Below are 20,742 nucleotides of genomic sequence, written 5' to 3'. Positions count from 1 at the left end.
TGTGGGCCTGTCCCGGTCCCATCTCGCCTTTCCCCACAGACAAGCAAGCCAGCTGTGTAGGCAGCCATCGCATGTGCATGTGCTGCTCCGTGGATCCCAAGAACCTGTGCTCAAGAGTTCTTCCCAGCTTCTGCCATCGCCCAAGCTTCCTGCTCGGGCACCCAAACCACCTTGACTCCTGGATACCAGACAAGATGATGAGACGGCTTCTAAGTGCTGCTGGATGCCGCCTCAGTGTGGATAGGCTTGGGCTTCCACGGAGGCTCCACGGGGACTGTGGAAGGAGGGGGTAGTGCGAGCTGGGGAGGCCCCTCTAGTCACAGCCTTAAAGTCCCAAGCCACCTTTAACTGCAGGTAACAGACATCTTCCAAGCTCCGCAGGATGAGCAAGGTGGATGTGGTTCCACTCCGCCTGCCCCAAGAGAGAAAGACTAAGACCCCAGACTATGACCCAGTCCAGGCCCCAGCCTGGGCCCAGACCTGCTCCCCAGTTCAGCTCCCTGCACATGCTCCTGCCAAGGCCCAGACCTTCTCCTCAGGCCATCCCACTGAGCACACACCACCCCCAGGCCGATACCTGCTCCCAAGGCCATGCCCATGAGCACACTTCCGCCAAGGCCCAGGCCTTTGCCCTAGTGCACCCCACTGGGAACACTCCTGCCAAAGCCCAGACCTTCTCCTCCACCCACACCTCTGAGCACGCCCAACCTCAGGCCCAGACTTGCTCCACATTCCACCCCCCTGAGCACACCACCCCCCCAGCTCAGACCCCCTACACAGCCCTCAACCCTGAGCACAGCCCTGCCCAGGTCCATGGCCCTGAGCATACCTCAGCCCATACCCCAGCCCAGGCCCAAGCCCAGGCCCCCTCACATACCTCAGCCCAATTCCTGGGCCACACTTCTCTCTGCACCCTGACCCATGCTCATCTGACCTATACCCATGCTAACACTCTGGTCCCTCCCCAAACTTCTGCCCCTGCTACTACTCCTGCCCTCGCCCCTACACCAGCCCCTGTCCCGATCTCTGCCACAACCTCTGTCCCAGCACTGGTCATGGCCCTGACGACCACTCCAGTCCCTTCCACCACCCATACCCCCATCCTAGATTCTATTCCCTCTACCTTGTCTGCCTTCAGCCAAGGCCTTTCCACTGGCCATGTGGTCTAAGATGCCCGCAGTGTAAAGCAGAACTTATTCCATGTGTGTCCCCCTCAGAACTCTGGGTACTCCAGAAATGACTTGGGTACCCTCTCCAGGCCCCAAGAGGGGCATGGCCTGGTGAGCTCTGGTACAGCTGAGCAAACACTGAAGCAATGTAGTGGGGACAGTGCCAAGCCTTCCACAGGACCCATATTGGGTTACGTGGAGTTGGGGAATATGGAATGGAAATCTCAAATGGTGCCAAAGACAAATTTGTACAGTCCAAGACCTTCCCTTACTGTAGCTTCCATCCTTGCAGGTCTGAGAAGAGAAACACGGACCTCCAGACTCCAGTGTACCCCAAATTCCTAATGTACTCCAAGGATGATGCACCTTCTCAACCTTGCTTCTATTCTCCAACCAGTGCCCAGAGCTCACCATGCACCATGCCTCCACCATGCACTCTTTCTCTGCCTCTTGTTTCTCCCAGATCCTTTGTCCTTCATCAACACAGCAACCACCAGGAGCCCTCCACGTTAATATGAACCCCCGACCTTTCCCCCAACCTCCAAGTCTCCTCAGTCTGTCCTCTCTCCGCAGGTTCCCATCCCTCCCCAGTTATCCACTACTTCCCAAACCCCAAACAAGCCACAACCCGCTGAACTTCATGAGGGTCTAGGCCTCAACCAAGGCTCTGTCCTCCAAAGCGCCACAGGCTCTTCAAAAGGCTGTAGAGTTTCCAGAAAATCAAGCCTTACCCCAAATCCAGTCCTCCACAAGAGCCAAGACCTTATCCAAGACCCAGGCCTCCACAAGAACCTAGGCCTTACCCGAGACCGAGGCAGCCCCAAGAACCCAGGCCTTGCTCAAGATCCAGGCCTCCGCAAGCTTCGAGGCCTTACCCAAGACTCTTACCTCTGCAAGAATCCAAGCCTTTCCCAAGACTCTGAACTTCAGAAGAACCCAGTCATTACCCAAGATTCTGGCTCCCAGAAGGTCTTAGGTTCTACTCTACATGGACGTTTGTTTAAAAGGCAGTATCACACCCAACCCTCTGGTCTCCACAAGAACACATCATTTCTCCAAATTCCTTACATTCAGAGGAGCTCAGGCTATATGCATGATTCTGGAGTCTATAGGAATCTAGAGCAAAACCAAGAGACTGTACTCTATAAAAGTCAAGGCCTTTCCCAAAAAACTCACTTCCATAATAGCCCACACCCTTCTCAAGACTCTGGATGTGGCAAGAGTACAGGTAATGCCCAAGATTCAGGAGTCTCTGGGAGTCCAGACTTTACCCAAAACTCTGGGCCACAGAAGAGTCCATACATTGCCCAAGACTCTGCAATCAACAAGAGCTCAGTCCTTTGCCAGGAATCTAGTCTCCGTAAGAACCCAGGCCTTGTGCAAACCCCTCACATCTATAAGGGCTCAAGACCTACCCAAGACTCAGGAGACTACAAGAATCCAGGTCTGACCCAAGATTCTGGTGTCTGCAGAAGCCAAGGCCTTACTCAAGATTCTGACCTCCATAAGAATCCAGGCCTTACCCAAGATGCTGGAATTTACAGGAGCTCAGAACATACCCATGACCCTAACTTCCACAAGTACTCAGGAATTAATTGAGATCCTGGCCCCCATAAGGGTCCAGCCCTTACTCAAGACTCTGGCTTACCCAAGAGACCAGGCCTCCATAACAACTCAGGCCTTAGCCCAAACCCTGGCCTCCACAAGAACTCTCTGGGAACTGACTCTGTCCAAGTTTTGGGCCCACATCAGACCCAAAAGTCATTTGTATCTGAGACAGTTCCTCGAAAGAAGGATGCAGGGCAGCACATACCATGGACTTCTGTCCCACCCAGTCACAACTCCTGCTCTGCCAAGGCTCAGGGGGGCTACAATGACCTGCTAACCTCCTCGCAGCGAACAGGCAGCCAAGAATGGGTGTACCACCGCATGGATACAGTTCCTCCAGCCTGACAGAACTATCGCCAGATGTCTATGCCTTCCAAAACCAGCTGGAAGCCCTACTGTCCTGGGTCAGGCACCTGGCTAAGGCATGTGGTCTTTGACGCCTGCCAGAGACAGCAGACAGGGACAAGTGCGAAGCTCTGTCTCCCAGGCGCCTTCACTGAGAGACATCCAACAACTCACCGGAGACCATCAAGGAGTGGGGATATCAGTGTGTGATGAGAAACCTAGAAAAAGAGGGGACAGATATGCATGAGGAATAAAGAGACAAGAGAAGTGTTCTGTGGTTGTTTGAGGACATCCACCCCAGCCCCATCCCACAGGGCCTGATGAGGACCTAAACTATCCCTACTTTCCCTCCATTGCTGTCTAGCTAAATCCGTTATCCCCAAGGCCCTAGAGCTGCATTGTCAATTATAGTAGCCACTAGCCAAATGCCTATTAGAATGTAAATTAGTTAAAATTAAGGAAAATTAATTCTGTTAAAAATTAAGTTAAAAAGTTAAAAATTCTCTTTCTCAGGGAACAGAATTTCCCTGGAATCCAATTCTGTTGAGGAGTCATAAGAGTCATCCTATGTGATGAGATGATAACTACCATAATCCCCATTTTACAGATAGGAAATTGTGTCATAAAGCTAATAAATGAGTGACCTGGGTTCAAACCCAGGTAGTCTGGCTCCGGAATATCTACTGTTAACCACTTTGTTGTATTACCACCAATGAGATGGGGAGAGGGACATGTTGCTGTAAAGAGGATGGAGTAAAGATGGGAGAAGAGTAGATGTTAGAAAATTAAATAATGGGGGAAAAATAAGGGCAATTAAAAGACTGGAGGAGAGGAAAAATAGTAAGAAGGAGAATGAAGATAAGGAATCATTGACAAAGAAAAGGTGGAAACAGAAAGTCAGTCAATGTGGATTGGGGACATAAGGAGGACCCAGGAAGACCTGAAGAAAGGCTGCCATGTCAGGCAGGATGCAGAGAACAAATGAGGAAAGGCGATTCTTACATGATGGTGAAGGTGCTGTTGTAGGTGTTAGGCTCTGGCTCAGGCACTCTGTGGAGCTTCTGCTTTGGGCTGAGACCAACACACGACAGCGTCTCATTTCTGCAGGTACAGAGCTCACATATGCTGACGTTTGTGGTGGCATTCTGTTCTGGCTGTTTCTTTTCTGGGGTATATTTTACACCAGGAAGACCTGTGGATACTGAATACTGAGTCAAAGGAAAAAGAACTGTCTCAGATGGCTTTGGTTGCTGAGATATGTTAACTCCCAGGTCCACAGGTGGAACTGTGACTTGAATCAGGTTTGGTTGTGCAAGTTTCACCTCAGGGTGTTTTGGAGGGGGAGCTGTAGTCTTCTGCCAGGCTGTAGAATGTTCAGACTCTTTAGTAGGTTCTGGAGTTGTGGTAAGCTCCAGGTCCAAAGGTTTAACTGTGATCCTGGGTGATGTTGGATGCTCAGTATGATCCTGATCTGGTGCTGGAACTGTCACCTCGGGATACAATGGAGATTGAGTTACAACTTCCTTAATGAGCTCTGGAGGCTGAGCTTGGGTCTGCTGCATGGTTGGAGAAGGTTCAACCTCCATACTGGATTCCAGAGTTAACGTAAGTTCCAGGTCCAAAGGTTGAACTGTGGCCTCACTCCAGGTTGGATGCTGAGCCTGAACTTGCTCTGGATTTGGAAATGTCACCTCAGGGTAAGTTGGAGGAACTGCAGTCTGCTGCAGGGCTGCGGAATGTTCAGCCTACGTTGTAGGTTCTGGAGCTGTGGGAAGCTGCTGGTCCAAAGGTATAACTGTGACACTGGGCAAGTTTGAATGCTGAGCTTGATCCTGTCCTAGTGTGGAATACCATAATGCACTGGAGTTTGTGCTACAACCTCCTTAGGTGGCTCTGTAGACTGAGGTGGGGCCTCCTGCTGGGCTGGAGAAGGTTCTGTCTCTTTAAGGGGTTCCAGAGGTAGGTCTGGGATCTCCTGTTGGACTGGAAAAGATTCCATATTCTCAGGGGGCTGTAGAAGCTGAGGAAAGGTCCCTTGAGGGACTGGAAATGGTTCCACCTTTGCAAGGAGCTCTGATGACTGAGCATGAAACTCCTGCTGTGTGGGAGAAGGTATCACTTCCTTAGGGGGCTCAGGAGATGTAGCTGAGACCCCCTGGGGAACTGGAGACTGAGCTGGGGCCTCCTCCTGGACTAAAGAAAGCTCTACCCCTCCAGGGGGATCTGGAGTCTGCGTAGGGTCTTCCTGCTGCACTGGAGGATGTTCAAACTCTTTAGTGGGCTCTAGAGTTAAGAGAACCGCCAGATCCACGGGTTGAACTGTGATGTTAGGCAACACTGGATGTTCAACTCCACCTGGACCTAGGGGTGAGAATGTCACTTCATTATGCACTGAAGTTTCAGCTGCACCATCCGTAGAGGTCCCTGGAGGCTGACTTGGGTGCTGATGCTGGACTGGAGAAGGTGCAACCCACTCAGTGGGCTTTGGATGCTGAGCTGAGCTCTCCTGCTGGCTTGGAGAAGGTTCAGTTTCCTCAGGAAGCCCGTGAGGTTGAGTTGGGGCTCCCTGCTGGACCGGAGAAGGTTCAACATTTTCACAGGGGGTTGCATGCTGATCTGAAACCTCTTGCTGAACTGACAAAGGTACCAACGGCTCAGGGGACATTGTAGACTGAGCCGAGGTTTCTTGTTGGGGTGGAGAAGTTTCAACCCCATTAGTGAACACTGGAGTTACGATAAGTGCAATGCAAGATCCACAGGTTTAACAGTGACATTGGGCCGCTGCAGAAGCTGAGCTTGATCCTGACCTAGAGGAGAAACTGTTGTCACATGACGCTCTGGAGAGAAAACTACAGTCACATTAGAGAGCTCTGGAGACGGAGTTGGAGAAGATTCAACCTCACCAGGACACTCTGGATGCTGAGCTGTGTCTTCCTGCTGAGGTGGAGAAGGTACAACCTCAGGAGCCTCTGGATGCTGATCTGGAGCCTCCTGTTGGCTTGTGGCAGGAATAACTTCTTTTCCAGGATGCTCTGGATACTGAGCTGGGGTCTCCTCTTGTACTGAAGGTTTATTATGTATACCAGCTTCTGGAGATTGGGCTGGAGCTTCCTATTGAACTGGCAAAAGTTCAAACTCCTCAGGTGGCTGTGAAGGCAGCGTGGGGGCCTCATGCTGGGCTGTAGAAAATTCTGCATTAGTAAGGGGCACTGAGGGCTGAGCTGAAGGCTTGTGCTGATTTGGAGAAGGTCCCCCCTCTGGAGTGGGTTCTTTTGTGATGGTAAGCTCCATATCTGCAGGTTTGACAGCAACACTGGATAACTTTGAATGCTGAGCATGAGGGTGACTTGGAGGTGAAACTGTCATTTCATGATGCTCTGGAGGTTGAGCTGGCTGTTCCTGTTGAGTTGGAGAAGGTTCCATCTCCCTTGAAGAAGGCTCTGGAGGCTGAGCTGGTTGCTCCTGCAGGGTTGCAGAAGGTCCTATCTCCGGAGGAGACAGAGCTGTGATCTCCTGCTGGGTTGGAGAAGATTCTGCCTCATTAGGAGGCTTTAGAGACTGAGCTGAGGCTTCCTCGTGGGTTGCAGAAGTTTCAGCTTCTCCAAAAGACTCTGAAAGCTGAGCTGGGATCTCCTGCTGGGTTGCTGATTTCACCTTCTCAGGAGGCTCTGTAGGCTCAGAAGGCTGAGTCGGTTGTTCCTGTTCACTTGGAGAAGGCTCAGCTTCCACAAGAGGCTCTGCAGGCTGACCTGTCGGCTGCTGCTGGGTTGGAGAAGGTTCAACTTCCCCAGGAGGCTCAGAAGGCTGAGCTGGCTGCTACTGCTCCCTTGAAAGCTCATCCTCTCCAGGAGGCTCTGGAGGCCTAGCTGTGGTCTCTTGTTCGGTTGGAGAAGATCCTGTCTCCACAGGATGCTCAAGAGGTGGAGCCAGGGCCTCCTGCTGAGCTGCAGGAAACTCAGCTTCCGTAGTGGCCTCTGAATTGATGGTAAATTCCAAATCCAGAGGTTGAAGTGTAACACTGGGCAAGTTTGAAGGAGCGTGATGCTGAACGCCAGGTAGAGATGCTACCTCATCAGTCACTGGAATTTGTAGTATATACTCAGTAGGGAAAGCTGGAGCCTCACTTGGGGCCTCTTGATGGAGTAGAGAACGATCAATCTCCTCAGGGTGCTCTGGAGGCTGAGATGGGGCCTCCTGCTGGACTGGAGAAGGTTCAACCTCCTCGGGGCTCTCAGGAGCCTGAGTTGGGGCTTCTTGATGGAGTAGAGAAGGTTCAATCTCCTCAGGGCACTCTGAAGGCTGAGATGGGGTCTCCTCCTGGACTGGAGAAGGTTCAACCTCTTTAGTGACCTGTGGAGTTATGGTAAGTGCCAGATCCAGAGATTTAACAGTGCCATTGTACAAGTTTGACTGCTGAGCTTCATTTACCCCTTGATGTGCTTCTAGTCGAACTACAACCTCCTTAAGTGGCTCCAAAGGCTGGATGAGGGCCTCCTGAGGACTTGTAGTTTCTAGTTCCTCAGGGGCCTCTGAAGGCTGAGATGGAGCCTCCTGCTGAAGTGGAGGTGGTTCTACCACTTCAGTGGGCTCTGGATGCTGAGCCTGGGCCTCTGCCTGGGGTGAAAAAGATTCAACGTCCTCAGGGGTCTGTGGATACTGAGCAGGGCCCTCCTGCTGGGTAAAGATTCAGCCTCCTCAGTGAGCTCTGGATGACAAGTTTGGGCCTCCTGCTGGGATGCAGAAATATCTCATCCGCATCAGAAGACTTCCTGTCGTGTAGCTTTTGGGCCATGTTTTCCTTGTGTGTGGTGCTGAGAGGCCTATACATATCCCTAAGCCAAAGTGGCCGCCTTCTCCCAAAAAAGCCCTCCTAGAGCACAGAAAGGGAAATATTAATTCTGCATCTCCCCTGCTTTCTCTGGCCACACTACTTTATCCTCCTCACATCTACCTGACTCTCACTTTCCCCTGAACTTCTCTTATGCAGCAGAAATCAAAAAAAAGCCCCTTGGAGGAAAACACACACTGTTAGTGTTGCATGTCACTTTTCATCTCTCTCACAATGTGTTATCTCTGCTTTCATTAGGACTAAATGGGGACCTCAGTCCATAATCACAATGAACAAAATCACCACAGACCCGGGATCATGAAAATCATTGCATGCATGCTGGCCTTCCAGAAGTTCTCTGTGTCTGTCCAAAATGGACCCCAAGTGTCTCTGGAGAGACATTTGTATGTGGCTTAGCATGGAGCATAGGCAGGATTTTCAGCCCCGTTCACCTTTCTTTGCCCTTGGCCAACTGCCCTCGTGCAGTGAAAACACTGCACAACGGCACTGGGCAGAAACTTGTTACTCCCTTAGACGCGCTTCACACCAGTCTGCTTCGGACTTAGTCACACATGCAGCATTTGCTGGCAGTGTGGGTGTGGGGAGAAGGTGATTTTATTTTCCTGGCTGCTCTATCCTATAAGTTGAATCACACCAAGTAAACACCTGAACCCAATGAGCAAAGTCATCTATAGCTCTCTGACTTTCACTCTGCAGGCTGTCACTCAGGTGTCAGTGAATTGTGGAATCAGTTTAAAGGCCACGACCAGCAGGGAAGCACAAAATACTCTTTTCGAATACAAATAGAATAGAAAAAAATCATAGTGCACAATAAGCTTGTTTCAGAAACTACTTATGTCCATATAGTATGTGTCTACTCAACTGTGACATAAAACGTAGCTCACAGCCCAAGCACAGTGTGTGATCAGTAGAGAAGTCCTCAGTGGAAAGGGACCATCTTCTTCTTGGTAATCAACAGCAGTATGACCATGGGGCAATATATTTTCCCTTTCTCTTTCTCCAGTTCCTTATTACAAAAGGAAGAGACAAACTACTGTCTAAAGTTTCTCCCGGCTAAAATTCTATGAGGTTTGGATAAAGGGAATAGAGAGTAGGGGCCTGAAAAACAGTAGGATGAGAAGGGAAGTTTTCTTGCCACTTTCCAGAAGGGACTCATATGTTCTACCTTTCGTCAGCTTTGAGTGAGGCCAGCCCCTAAATCCCCAACCATGTGGCCCTCCCTACCCCAGAGCCTCCTAGAAGGCCTCCGGCCTGGCCTGATGCCTGGGAGCCAGGCATCAGCCCAGCAGGAACAGGTACAACCAAAACCTCTCCCCGTCCACCCTCTTTCCTTAAAGGACTAGTGAGAGCAGATGAATGTGTGCCAGTCCTGTTCTAATTCAGCTTGGGCTGGGGAGCTAATTCTGCTGATAAATAAATTAGGGTAAACCATTAGGGTAATTAAGCGTTCTTCCTGCCTTTGGTGCGGAAATTGAAATAGATGAGTTCTAAGTTCTCCTCTAGTTGTAAAATTCTGCTTTCAAAGACCAATATTTACCTTCTGCTTCTTTTTCTATCTTCCTCTTTTGAAATTCTATGAGAAGAAATCTGTTTTGAAAGAAAACATGATCATGATTATCCATTACAACTATGTCCAAATCCTTATTCATTCCTTTTTACTTTAAATCTTATCTATCCAGTAAGATGATAACTCTTTCAAGGAAAGGAATTCTACCCTGTTTAATAATCCTTTGACTCTTCCACAGTACCTAACTTAGGGTCTTGCATGCAGCTGGCGATATATTTTATTGACTGTTTTAGATAACGTTCAACAGATAATTCCTAATAAAAACTCTTAGAAGTAGGAAAAGAAAATAAAAGTATCTGGCAGAAACCTAAGCATTGTTTTAATGTCAAGAACAAGAGTAGGATGCCCAATCATTACTGCTACTATTGAGCATTGTGGAGGAGGTCTTAATCAGTACGATAAGAAAAATGAAGTATTGGAAAGAAGAGACAAACATATTTGCATATGAAACAAGGGACCTAAAAAGACCAAAAGAATCAACTGAAATTTTACTGCAAGTAACATGAGTAAGATGGCTCCATACAAAATCAAGAGATCAACATATTAGCCTCAGTAGCTTTCCCATATAACACAACTAACTAAAAAACAGAAGAAACATCCCATTTACTATATCAATAAAAATGCATAAAGCACCTAGGAATAAATTTAGCCACAAATTTGTAAGACCTATGTGATGAAAATATTAAAACTTTTTTGAAGGACATTAAGAAGTACTTACATGGCATGAGATACCATCCTCCTACAATGTTGTAAAGAGGTCAATTCTCTTCAAATGAAACTAAAAATTCAATGCAATCCATTTTATAGCCAAAATAATTTTTAAATAAAACCTGGCCAGCTGACATTTGGTAGAGGATATATGTAAGAATAGTTATGAAATGTATGCAAAAGAAGGTCAAAGAGTAGGACCTTGCCCTACCAGATATAAAATATGTAATATGTTATAGAGCAACTGGAATTAAGCAGTGTGATATTAGTACTGGTACAGGACAAGATAACTGGACCACACAACAGCATCCAGATGAAGATAGCATATTAGACCAGGGAAGAAAGAATAAACCATTCAGTGAAAGATTTGAAAAGAATCAGATCTTCATGTAGGGGGAAAAAGTTAGATCCCCTACCTCAACCACACGAACGAACAAATACAACAAATTTTGGACAGATTATAAAAGTACTTGAAGAAAATATTAGAGATGATTTTTACGTCACGAGGTGACAAAGGCCTGCCTAACAAAACCCACCCCACATGAGCCATGAGGAGACGACAGGCAGATATGGTGGCAGACTGTCAACACACCTCCTACTCTTCACAGCCCTTGCCCCCTTTTCCCCTGAACTGTTTGTCTGCTTCTTGTTGACTTATAAAACTCTTGGGAGTTCCCTGGTGGTCCAGTGGTTAGGGCGTGGCTCTTTCACTGCTGTGGCCCGAGGTTCAATCCCTTGTCAAGGAACTAAGATCCTGCAAGCTGCACAGCATGGCCAAACCCCACCACTTCGAAACAAACAAACAAAAACTCTTTATGGTAAAGAAATACTGGCTTTCATTGAATTTCAGTGTTTCGAATATTTCCAGTGTTTTTGACTCTAAGGAGACAAGACAAAAGAGTGGAGTAGGGAGCACCAGCTTTGCAGTCGGGTGAAACTGCCTTCTGCTTTGGGTTTGGCCGCTGGGGCCTTACACTGATCTCCTTCATCCATGAAGGAGGGATAGTAATATCATCCTCACAGGACTGTGGGCTTTAAATCAGACAATATATGTAAAACTCTTCATCTTATGCTTGGCATGAATCAGTGCTAAGCTGGTGTCACAGACAAGATGGTGGAATATATCAAAGGCTCTGCTTGTGGCATCAGCCTCTGAAGGCTCTTTCCCACCAGAAGATTATAGAAATACTACTTTTATTTTCTTCTAATACCTTTATGTGGTCTTTTTTCACATTTATGGATATATGTTTATTTAAGATGAAACATGGGGATCTGCTATTTACCCCCCAAATACTTAGGCAGCTATTCTATCACCATTTATTCATTTTCTTCGGCAGATTGCAATATTAAAACATGACATTTCAAAAGTCTTAAGAACACAGGGGTCTATTGCTGGACTCTATCCTACTTCAAATAAATATTCGGTTGAATTATTCCTCACTGTGGAATTGACATAACGCCTCATCTCTCTTCCGTTGAACACCATTATTGTCTACCATAGGAAGAACACTGCATGGCCCCTGTCCTCCAAAAGCTTATCGTATATGTGGGGAGAGGAAATAACGGTTAGGACTCCTCGCTTTCACTGCTGAGGGTACAGGTCCAATCCCTACTTGGGGAACTAAGATCACACAGGCCCAAACAAAACAAAACAAAACAAAACAAATGCAAGAAGTTGAAAACAAGAAAAAGGGGACTTTACAGAAATTCTAAAAATGCCAAAGGCCATATGCCACCTGAGATGTAGAGGGTACAGTCTGGGCAATGGCCAATGACTAGCAAGCTAGTCCCCAGCCTCCTAGGCTCAGAAATCATACTCTTCCTCACCAAGCGAGAACTCACGTCTTCCTGTTGTGGCAGTCTCACTTTAGCAATATCACAGGATTGATCAAACATCAGAATGCCAAATTATTACTTGACAATGAGAAATACATCTGTTCTACACACAGGGCATCTGTGTCTACACAATCAGAGAATTACCTTCTGTGGGGACAGGCCTCCGTGGCACACTGAAGCACAATCACAGAATCGAAGGCTACTTGGTGACAACAGAATTAGAAAAGGAATCAGCTGAGTCCAGAATTTAATGGGAAGGCCTGAGGTAACTGGATCCATCCATCTCCTCAACAGGCAGCCTGGCTAGTGGGCCTGACTCTGCAGTTATGCTGCCTAAGGTGCCATCTCTACTCTTGGGCAATGTGAGGATGGGCACTGCCCATGTTGGTCTCTCCTCACCTTTTCTATGCTTTCACTAGTGACCAACCCTCCTGCAGATAGACACATTTCTCTTTAGAAGTTAGTACATCATGCCAGGTTTGATTCAAGTGTGATAGGCCAGGAAGCCATTGGTCCTTACACATCTCTGCTCAGCTCCATGATGGGCTAACCTTGGTGGCTCTCTCCTGGGGGGCTGCCTTTCAAAAAACTGCTTACCACTTTTGTGAGTTCTGAGGGGAGGGGACTGCTTTGCTATGGCCCCTAAGAGATGGTGACAAACCTCACAGGACTAGGATCAGGAGGGCTGGAGTATTCAGGGAAGGCTTTACGAAGAAAGATATCTGAACTTGAGTTGGCTTTTCAGAGATTCATAGGAGTTCCACAGGCAAAGCAAAATAAAGGAATTTTCGATGGACAAAGGCACAGACAAAAGTAGGAATGGGTATGGTGTAACTAGCGTATAGTGAGGAGCTGCTTTGGCTGGAATGGAGGGCTGCCATTACAGGAGAAAAGATAACTAAAGTAATGTGGAGTGGTAGGGTAGAATCAAGACTGTCAGCCTATTAAAATCACTCTTATAATGTTAGCAACTGCCTGCTGGGAAAAGTAATAAACCACTATGTAACTGAACAAAAGGTAAACAGGCTAGCTCCAGGAATAGGCTACTATAAATATTTTAGGGTAGCCTGCTGCAAGATTTTACTTGCAGTGTTTTAATGGAACCTATCTACACAATTCCTAATACACCGGAGAAGAAAACAGCTAAGTAAACCTGAGGAATTGACGAGATTACACTTTTGTCTTTTAGGCATGTCCTTTTAGCCCTCCCAGGGTGACTGATAGCTCCTTGAGTATGGAGACCCTATATCTCTCATCACTTCAGCCAAGAAGGAAAGAAATCAACAGTAGAATGAGAGTGACTGGTGAGTACCTCAAATCAGCATACTTTTTTGAGTTGAAGAAAATCTACTATCATGTCAACTCTGGCCTTCTTATAAACTTCACTTTTCAAAATAGTCCAATAGCTTGTTATCATGGATCCAATTCCATAGGGATCTCCTGGGAGTGAAGTTCCTTTTAAAAATCCTGTGGGGACTTCCCTGGTGGTGCCATGGTTAAGGATCTGCCTGCCAGCACAGGGCACACAGTTTCGATCCCTGGCCTGGGGAGGTCCCACATGCTGCGGAGCAACTAAGTCAGTGTGCCACAACTCCTGAGCCCGTGCATCTACAGCCCATACTCCACAACAAGAGACGCCACCTCAGTAAGAAGCCCATGCACCACAATGAAGACCCAATGCATCCAAAAAAAAAAAACACAAAAAAACATACTGGGAATATAATTTTCATTAAAAGAACAAAGTGTATGTCAGTCCTCATGGCTAAAGGGAAGAATCAAGTAGTAGCAGGTGGAAAGGTGGATTTGATTCTCAGTTTCTGGGTTCTGAATCTGAATTAATTCTTGTTCTTACCTCAATGAGACAGAGAATTCTAACACAAATCGTCACTACTACAGGTACAGATACTGCCAAGATGAGTTTGTTGTTATAGTCATAACCTGGAACTACTTTTGTGAGCTAAAAAAATATATAAAAATTTTTAAAAACAAGGAGATAGAAGGGATGAAAACTTACGATTCTTAATCCTATTCTAAACGATAGCTAACTATTCTTAAACTATGAAACCCAATCCTTTCAGGCGAGTAGCTTCTATAAGAACAAGCCAAATTTAATGTTATTAGTCTTATCATTAGCATTTTCTTCAACAATCTATCTACAATTTATCTTGTGTTATGTCCTTTTCGCGTCTACCCTAGGAATAGTGACACACTCTCTCAATGAGCAAAGTTGGAGATCACGGTCTTAGCCCGTTTCATGGCCAAAGATAAGATACTGACTAGGAGCCCGTGGTATTCCCGCTTGGGCACGTTAATGGCATGTCCTAAACTGAGTAAGTGTCCAAGTCCCATGTGTCAGGAGTTATCCTCACCTCACTTGACTCCTGCTCTTTCTGCTCACTCTGGCCTTCTGTGCTCTCACTGATAGAGTTGTCAGCTTTCCATTGGTCCATATCCCATTCTGCTTTGGACACATTTACTTCTTGCTGCTGGCTGAGAAGCTTCATCAGGAGGCCTGTTCTAGAGATGAGGTTGGCACAGGCCAGCTGTACGTGGGTGTCCGAGCGGTCTATGTTCAAAGTCTGGATAACATGAGAAATGAGCCTTTGCACGTCATTGTTGGGGATGAGGGACCAGAGCTGCTGGTTTAGCTGAGTTTCAACTTGACCACCCGGGGATGCGAGCCCTGGGAAAGTGAAGCCTGTGGGCTTAGAGGATAATTCAGTGACCATGTTGTGGTGCTCCCATTGTGTTTTGTTGCTGTGTTGAACAGCTGGCATACTGTTGTCTGCAGCAACAGTAGAATGTGCAGTGGAGACGTTCCTATGGCTAGTGTTTCCAGGGCCGGTTCCTCCTGGCAGAGTAGTGTTTCCTGTAGAAATAATTGCTTCAGAAACATTTTGTGCAGTATTGTTTTCTGAAGTAGTGTTTTCTGCAGAAGGGTCTGAAAGAGAAAATAATTCTGGAAAAGGATTTTCCTGAGAAGTCACTTCTCCTGAAGATGAAACAGCCTCTCGTGGAGGGCAATTTATGAGACTCCTCACGACAGAGAACGGAGGGCTTGCAAGCATCATTCTATCAAGTGAACTTTTCTTTCTGAACTTTCGACTCCATTTTTTTTCTTTTTTTTTTTTTTTGCGGTACACAGGCCTCTCACCGTTGTGGCCTCTCCCGTTCCGGAGCACAGGCTCCGGACGCACAGGCTCAGTGGCCATGGTTCTCAGGCCCAGCCGCTCCACGGCATGTGGGATCTTCCCGGACCAGGACACGAACCCGTGTCTCCTGCATCGACAGGCGGACTCCCAACCACTGTGCCACCAGGAAAGCCCCTTGCCTCCTTTTAACTTTGGGTTTTCTGTGGACCCGATGAGAACTAATTTTATGAAAGATGTATTTTTTTTCCAGAATGTGAGATTAATTCAAAGTCCTTAATATCTCTAACTCTTGCCTTTGCATCTTCGAAAACATGAATAGTGTTGGATAAGTCTTTTGATTTGCTCTTAACCTCAGATGGGGATTTTGGCGGGAAGGAGGCACAAGGCCTGCCCTTGAAGTACGGTTTCAGGGAAGAGGAGCCTGCGGCCTTGTGTTCCTTTATGAATGAAGACTCTGCATTGGAGGACTTTCCCACCAGCTTCCTGGGCCTCTGCACCATGAGAAGCTGTTTCAGCTTTCTTGGGGATGGCCTCCTGAGCTTTCATTCTTTGGCAGTGTTCGCCACAGATGGCTGGGCATTCTGTTTCCTCCTGACGCTCTCATCTCCCACTGCTTTGAGGTGCATTTTCTGTATGCCCCTTGAGGACCTTGTTCACTCTCAGCAGCTTTTCCTCCGTACTCTCAATCTTTGCTAGGCTTTCTGTGGTTGGGCAGTTTCTAATTTCTTTTGAAAGATGTAGCATGTAGACACGGCACTGAAAAGGTTGGAACGCGTACGCGTGGCAGCTTTTTCTTCCTTTTTAACCTCATCAATTTTTTCTTGAGTTTCTGCATCTAACAAATTTTCCAATAAATGGAGTTCCCTCAATTTGTTTTTATTAGTTGAATTGTTGGGTACAGGTTTAACAGAAGGGCTCCTTGTATTGTTTTTCAAAAGGCACAGCGGCATATCTTCATCTTGTGTATTTGAAAAAAGAAGTTGAATGAATGGTAATAATGTTGATTCCACATCTCCTAGATTTCCCTCTGAGATATAAGGCAGTATGTAATTTAGTGTACTGATAATATCACTTTTATTATTAAAGTCCAGCTGCTCATTCATGAAGCCTGACAAGCTGACAGCACTGTTAGGTGAGGACATCCTGTCTGACTCGATAGTCAGCTCGGTGCTGTTGTTCTTCTTCTGGGCTTGTAACACCTTCATCAAAGATCCTCCTGCATTCTCTATAGATGTTTCTTCATCTGTCAAAATAGAAGGGACTGTTTTTGATCATTGAAGACTGATGGGACAGCCTTTTGTCAGTCCACAGCCAAAGAAATTAGGAATCAGTCAAAGTTTGAGTGCCACTTAGGAGAAAAAGAAACCCACACTTCAGCCTATGACTGGCAACAACAAAATGTGAAAAAGATCTCTCTTGAAAAAGGGGCTATCTACTCAGAAAATTCTGTAGCGTGAAATATAGGAACTATATTCAAGATTACTCCACTGGTTCCCAGGGGCCAGTACTCAAGAAAAGCCAAGCCTGGAAGACAAATATTCCCCTAATCAGCTGGACTCTCTGCAGATCTACTGTGACTCCTCACATTCATATACCCCATCCTGTCCTTCCTCAGAGGCAGAGGAGTGTGAGGCTTCCTCTCTCCACCTCTTCAGTGTGCTTGTGTTCTTGCTGCTATCACAGATCTCCACGACAACCACCGCCGCTAACAGGTCATCATCTGGACATGTCCTTCTCCAACTACCCACTGAGTCCTTTGCTGAGTCCCTGCTTCTATATATCCCAGTCCCCATAACAGAAGGCTCTATACAGAAAAAAACACTATGTCTTCCCTGGCTCTTTGCTAAAATTTGGGCAGGGATCTCGGGTATAAGTTAAGAGATTTGCCAGATTGTATGCCCATGTGGAATGTTCAACAAATCAATGGAATAATACTTGAGGCCCAAAAATGTAGATGGGAAAAAGCAACTTATGTCAGATGGCTACTTTGCTTTCAATTCATTTTACTTCTAATATTTCCAGTTCTACTTGGGGAATCATTCAAATCTTCTGACTGTGTGAAGGTAATGTGTACCATTGTGTAGCTGGGCTTGTCTCCCAAAAGGATTAAAAGTATTTTTGGTGAGGGTCAAAGGAGGAGGGAAGGGTCATGAGAAAGGAGGAGCAGAGGCTAGCAGAGAGCCCCAAACTGGGGACAGGAGACCGGGGCACTAGGGTCATAGCACTTAACACCTCTGATCTTGTTTTCCCTCACCTGTAAAAGGAGATTAAAAATGCCTTTTCTGCACACTTCTGGGGGTGAAGGGAGTAATATAATTAGTAAAAAAAATGTTTGGGGGCGTTCCCAGGTGGTCTAGTTGTTAGGACCCGGCACTTTCCCTGCTGTGGCCCGGGTTCAATCCCTGCTGGGGGAACTAAGATCCCACCAGCTTTGTGGCCAAAGGAAAAAAAAAACTGTGTTGAAAAATCAGCAATATTGTCTTTATATAAGTGGCAAAGTGTTATTATTTATGATGTGCTCTAGATGACTGAAAGAGACCTGTATTCAAGCTACCTGGGCATGAAAGCACATTTTGGAAGTCATCAAGTTAGTGCCCATAAATCTAATATATAGAAAAATAGTTGAAAGCTCCTGAGTGTTTTGTGGATAAAAAACTGGCGATTCAGAGCAAGTTCAGAGCTGGACAGTCAAAGAAATAACTAGCTCCCCTATGCATTAGAAGGGCTTGGTAGCAGCTTCCGGTTATGGGACCAGAAACTCTCAGGCTCCAGATAGGACATAAAACAGCATCACTTGTACTCTTTATAAAATTGCAGAAACAAACAAAATAAACAAAAATATATTTACACCTGTCTTATAAGACAAAGGGTACTTGAGACCTAATGTATATAAAATCAGTTTACAAACTGTGATGTACTATGTGAATAAGTTCTCATTTGCACAGAGGGCAGCATGGGATATGTGGCCATTAATGTGAATTCCCTTCCCCCTTCCATTCCTTGCTCTTGTTCCTTTATATATGTAGATCAGTTACATTATGAAGCTAATAATGTAACTGAGCTATTATTACCTTAATAATGTAACCAAGAATCTGATTTTTAGCAAGGGGGTAATTCTTAGAAATTTAGGGAGCTGGAACTCTGAATGAATGTATTAAAATAATGTAATTACATCATTAGTTTTAAAATGTATCATCCTTGATTAAAAATAACAAATTAAATTAAAAATTAAAAATGTATTATCCCGCAATTGAGACTCACCACAACGTGTGACGTCCCTCAGGCGTTCACTGTCACAACGCAGCTTGACTGTCTCACAGACAACCTCAATAGTATTTTTAAATTGGCAGAGGCAGCAGGCCCTACGGCTGGGTAAGATCCTATAAATGGAAACACAGGTAATTAAATTCGTGGTAAAAGAGTTACCTGAGTAGGTAGAAGAGGTAGGCCAAGGCCACCACAGACCAGTGCAAAAAGGAGTTCTTGGGGCATATGGACTATAGAACTGGATAGGGGCCGGTTGGCCAATTGCTGCCCTTGACTGTTGGAAATAAATATAGAGGAGGAGAGAGGTGCCCAACAGAAGGATTAGGATGGCAGTAGGTATGATATGCCTAGAAAAAAGGGAATAGGGACTAGAATTGGGTGACATTGATCTGTAGTTTAATTCAGAAGTATCTCCTTCCAACCCGAAAGCCTCACTTTGGGTTGAGAGTACACAGGAAGAAGGCAGACTTCTAAGAAGAGTATGAATAATACCGCACATTCTGGAGTCACTTTCTCAGTTCCTATTTGTGAGTAGTAATATATTAGAAATTATTGTAGTAATAAAATAGCATCATGTGGCTAAACAATAACAGAGATCACATTGACCAAATCTGGACAAAAGGAACATTCCAAAGAATAACATTATCATTATAATAAGGTATAACATAGTTAATTGAAAAAAAAGCACATGAGTTCATAATGATACTCCAAATGAAAAGAGGGGGATCTCTTCTTTATAGAATAATGTCAGCTAATAAATGCAAAAGGAAGGATAGAATTAGGAAAGTGTTATTTTGCACCTATCAATGTAATAATCGATTCAGACAAGGATTATCAATGATGCACAGTTGGGTGAAGAGTTGTTTGAAAGTAGGATCTTCACTGATCCCAAGGATCACCCCACATATTATTTATCAATTACCAAGGGGAAAAATAACTTTACAATGGAGAGATATGGAATAGACCACCTTAATCAAGTGATCAAACTTAGCACGGGGCCACCTGAAGTGATGAAGTATGAAGAATACATCACCTATATAGTATTCTTCCCCAAAATGTTTACTTTGAATCTAATGAGGAAACAAATACAGATTGTGGGGCAATTTACAAGACAACTGGCTTAGACTCTTCAAAAAAGCCAATGTCATCCAAGACCAAAAAAAAATAGTAGGGAACAATTCTAGATTAACAGAAACACAGACATGACATGCAATGCCTAATCTTTAATTGGATCCTGTATCAAAACAAAACAGACTTAAAGAATGTTATTGGCTTCTGGCCAAGATGAAGTACAAGGGCCAACTTAACCTCCCACCTGAAACAAGGAAAAAATCAGATGGAACATATGAAACAACAGTTTTCAAGAAACTGAACCTCACGCAATAAATTTCAGTGATTCCCGAGGAGATGGGAAATAAATGAAGTGATCCCTATAATTGCCCTTACTTCTCTGAGAGAGTATCCACGTCATGGTACAGGGAAGAGAAGTCCGGACAGAGACTAGTGGGCTCCCTGACAGACGAAATGGAGATAAGGGTCTGGGAAAACCAAGGTAACTAGAGTTCACAAAGCAGAGTATCAGAGAGAAAAGAAGTGCACAGACAAAGAACTCTGGAGATATGCAGAGGGAGCTCTTGAGAATTCAACAAAGTATTGGTCAGTACATTTGTGTGAGGAAAAACTTGATGCCAGGAAAAGAACCACATGAAAGGATTAATAAGAAGAACAACTGGATATCACACAGTGTTGTAGGAATAGTACCTGTTCCTACAAGTCAGACTGGAAAACCTCATGATACTCAGAAAGGACTTGTCTCAGTAGTTGCAAATAATGAGCTCCAGACTAAAGGCTACTTGGACTCCTACCCAACGAACCTTAAAAGCTAGACCTAAAAGAATAAAATTGTTTTGAGTAACCTAATTTCACCCAAAACAAAGCCCAGGCATTTTACAGGAATATAAATATACACAGCACACAATAAACTAAAACTCACAATATCTGGGATCATATGAAAAATTGCCAAGCATGCAAAGAAGTAGGAAAATATGACCCATACTGAGGAGAAACGGCAATCAATCAACAATAAACCATAATCTATACAGATGTTAGAATTGGCAGAAAAGAACTTTTAAAAAGTTATTATACATGAAGAAAAGTTATTATAACTGTATTTCATATGTTAAAAAACCCAGACTAAACACTGAAAATGTTAAGTACAGGCATGGAAAATGTAAAACAGAC

The 20,742-nt window shown here is 45.4% G+C and overlaps 1 protein-coding gene and 2 pseudogenes across 1 annotated transcript; 1 reads left to right on the top strand and 2 right to left on the bottom strand.

Annotated features, from left to right (window-relative positions):
* The first annotated feature begins 446 nt into the window (after positions 1–446).
* On the top strand, positions 447–3,122 carry LOC132479212 (uncharacterized protein SPEM3-like). The gene is given in 3 exon segments (XM_060082779.1): positions 447–1,389; positions 1,392–1,684; positions 1,686–3,122. Coding segments are annotated over 3 exon segments (2,673 nt in total).
* Positions 3,123–4,120: 998 nt separating this feature from the next.
* On the bottom strand, positions 4,121–7,805 carry LOC132479211 (leucine-rich repeat-containing protein 37A2-like; annotated as a pseudogene).
* LOC132479210 (leucine-rich repeat-containing protein 37A3-like) overlaps positions 7,714–20,742 on the bottom strand; it is a 25,555-nt pseudogene continuing 12,526 nt past the window's right edge.

Source organism: Mesoplodon densirostris, chromosome 18, assembly GCF_025265405.1.
Source record: "Mesoplodon densirostris isolate mMesDen1 chromosome 18, mMesDen1 primary haplotype, whole genome shotgun sequence".
In the NCBI taxonomy this organism is placed as follows: Eukaryota; Metazoa; Chordata; class Mammalia; order Artiodactyla; family Ziphiidae; genus Mesoplodon; species Mesoplodon densirostris.
The sequence above is the reverse complement of the archived record's forward strand: the minus strand, read 5'-3'. Positions and strand labels throughout refer to the sequence as shown.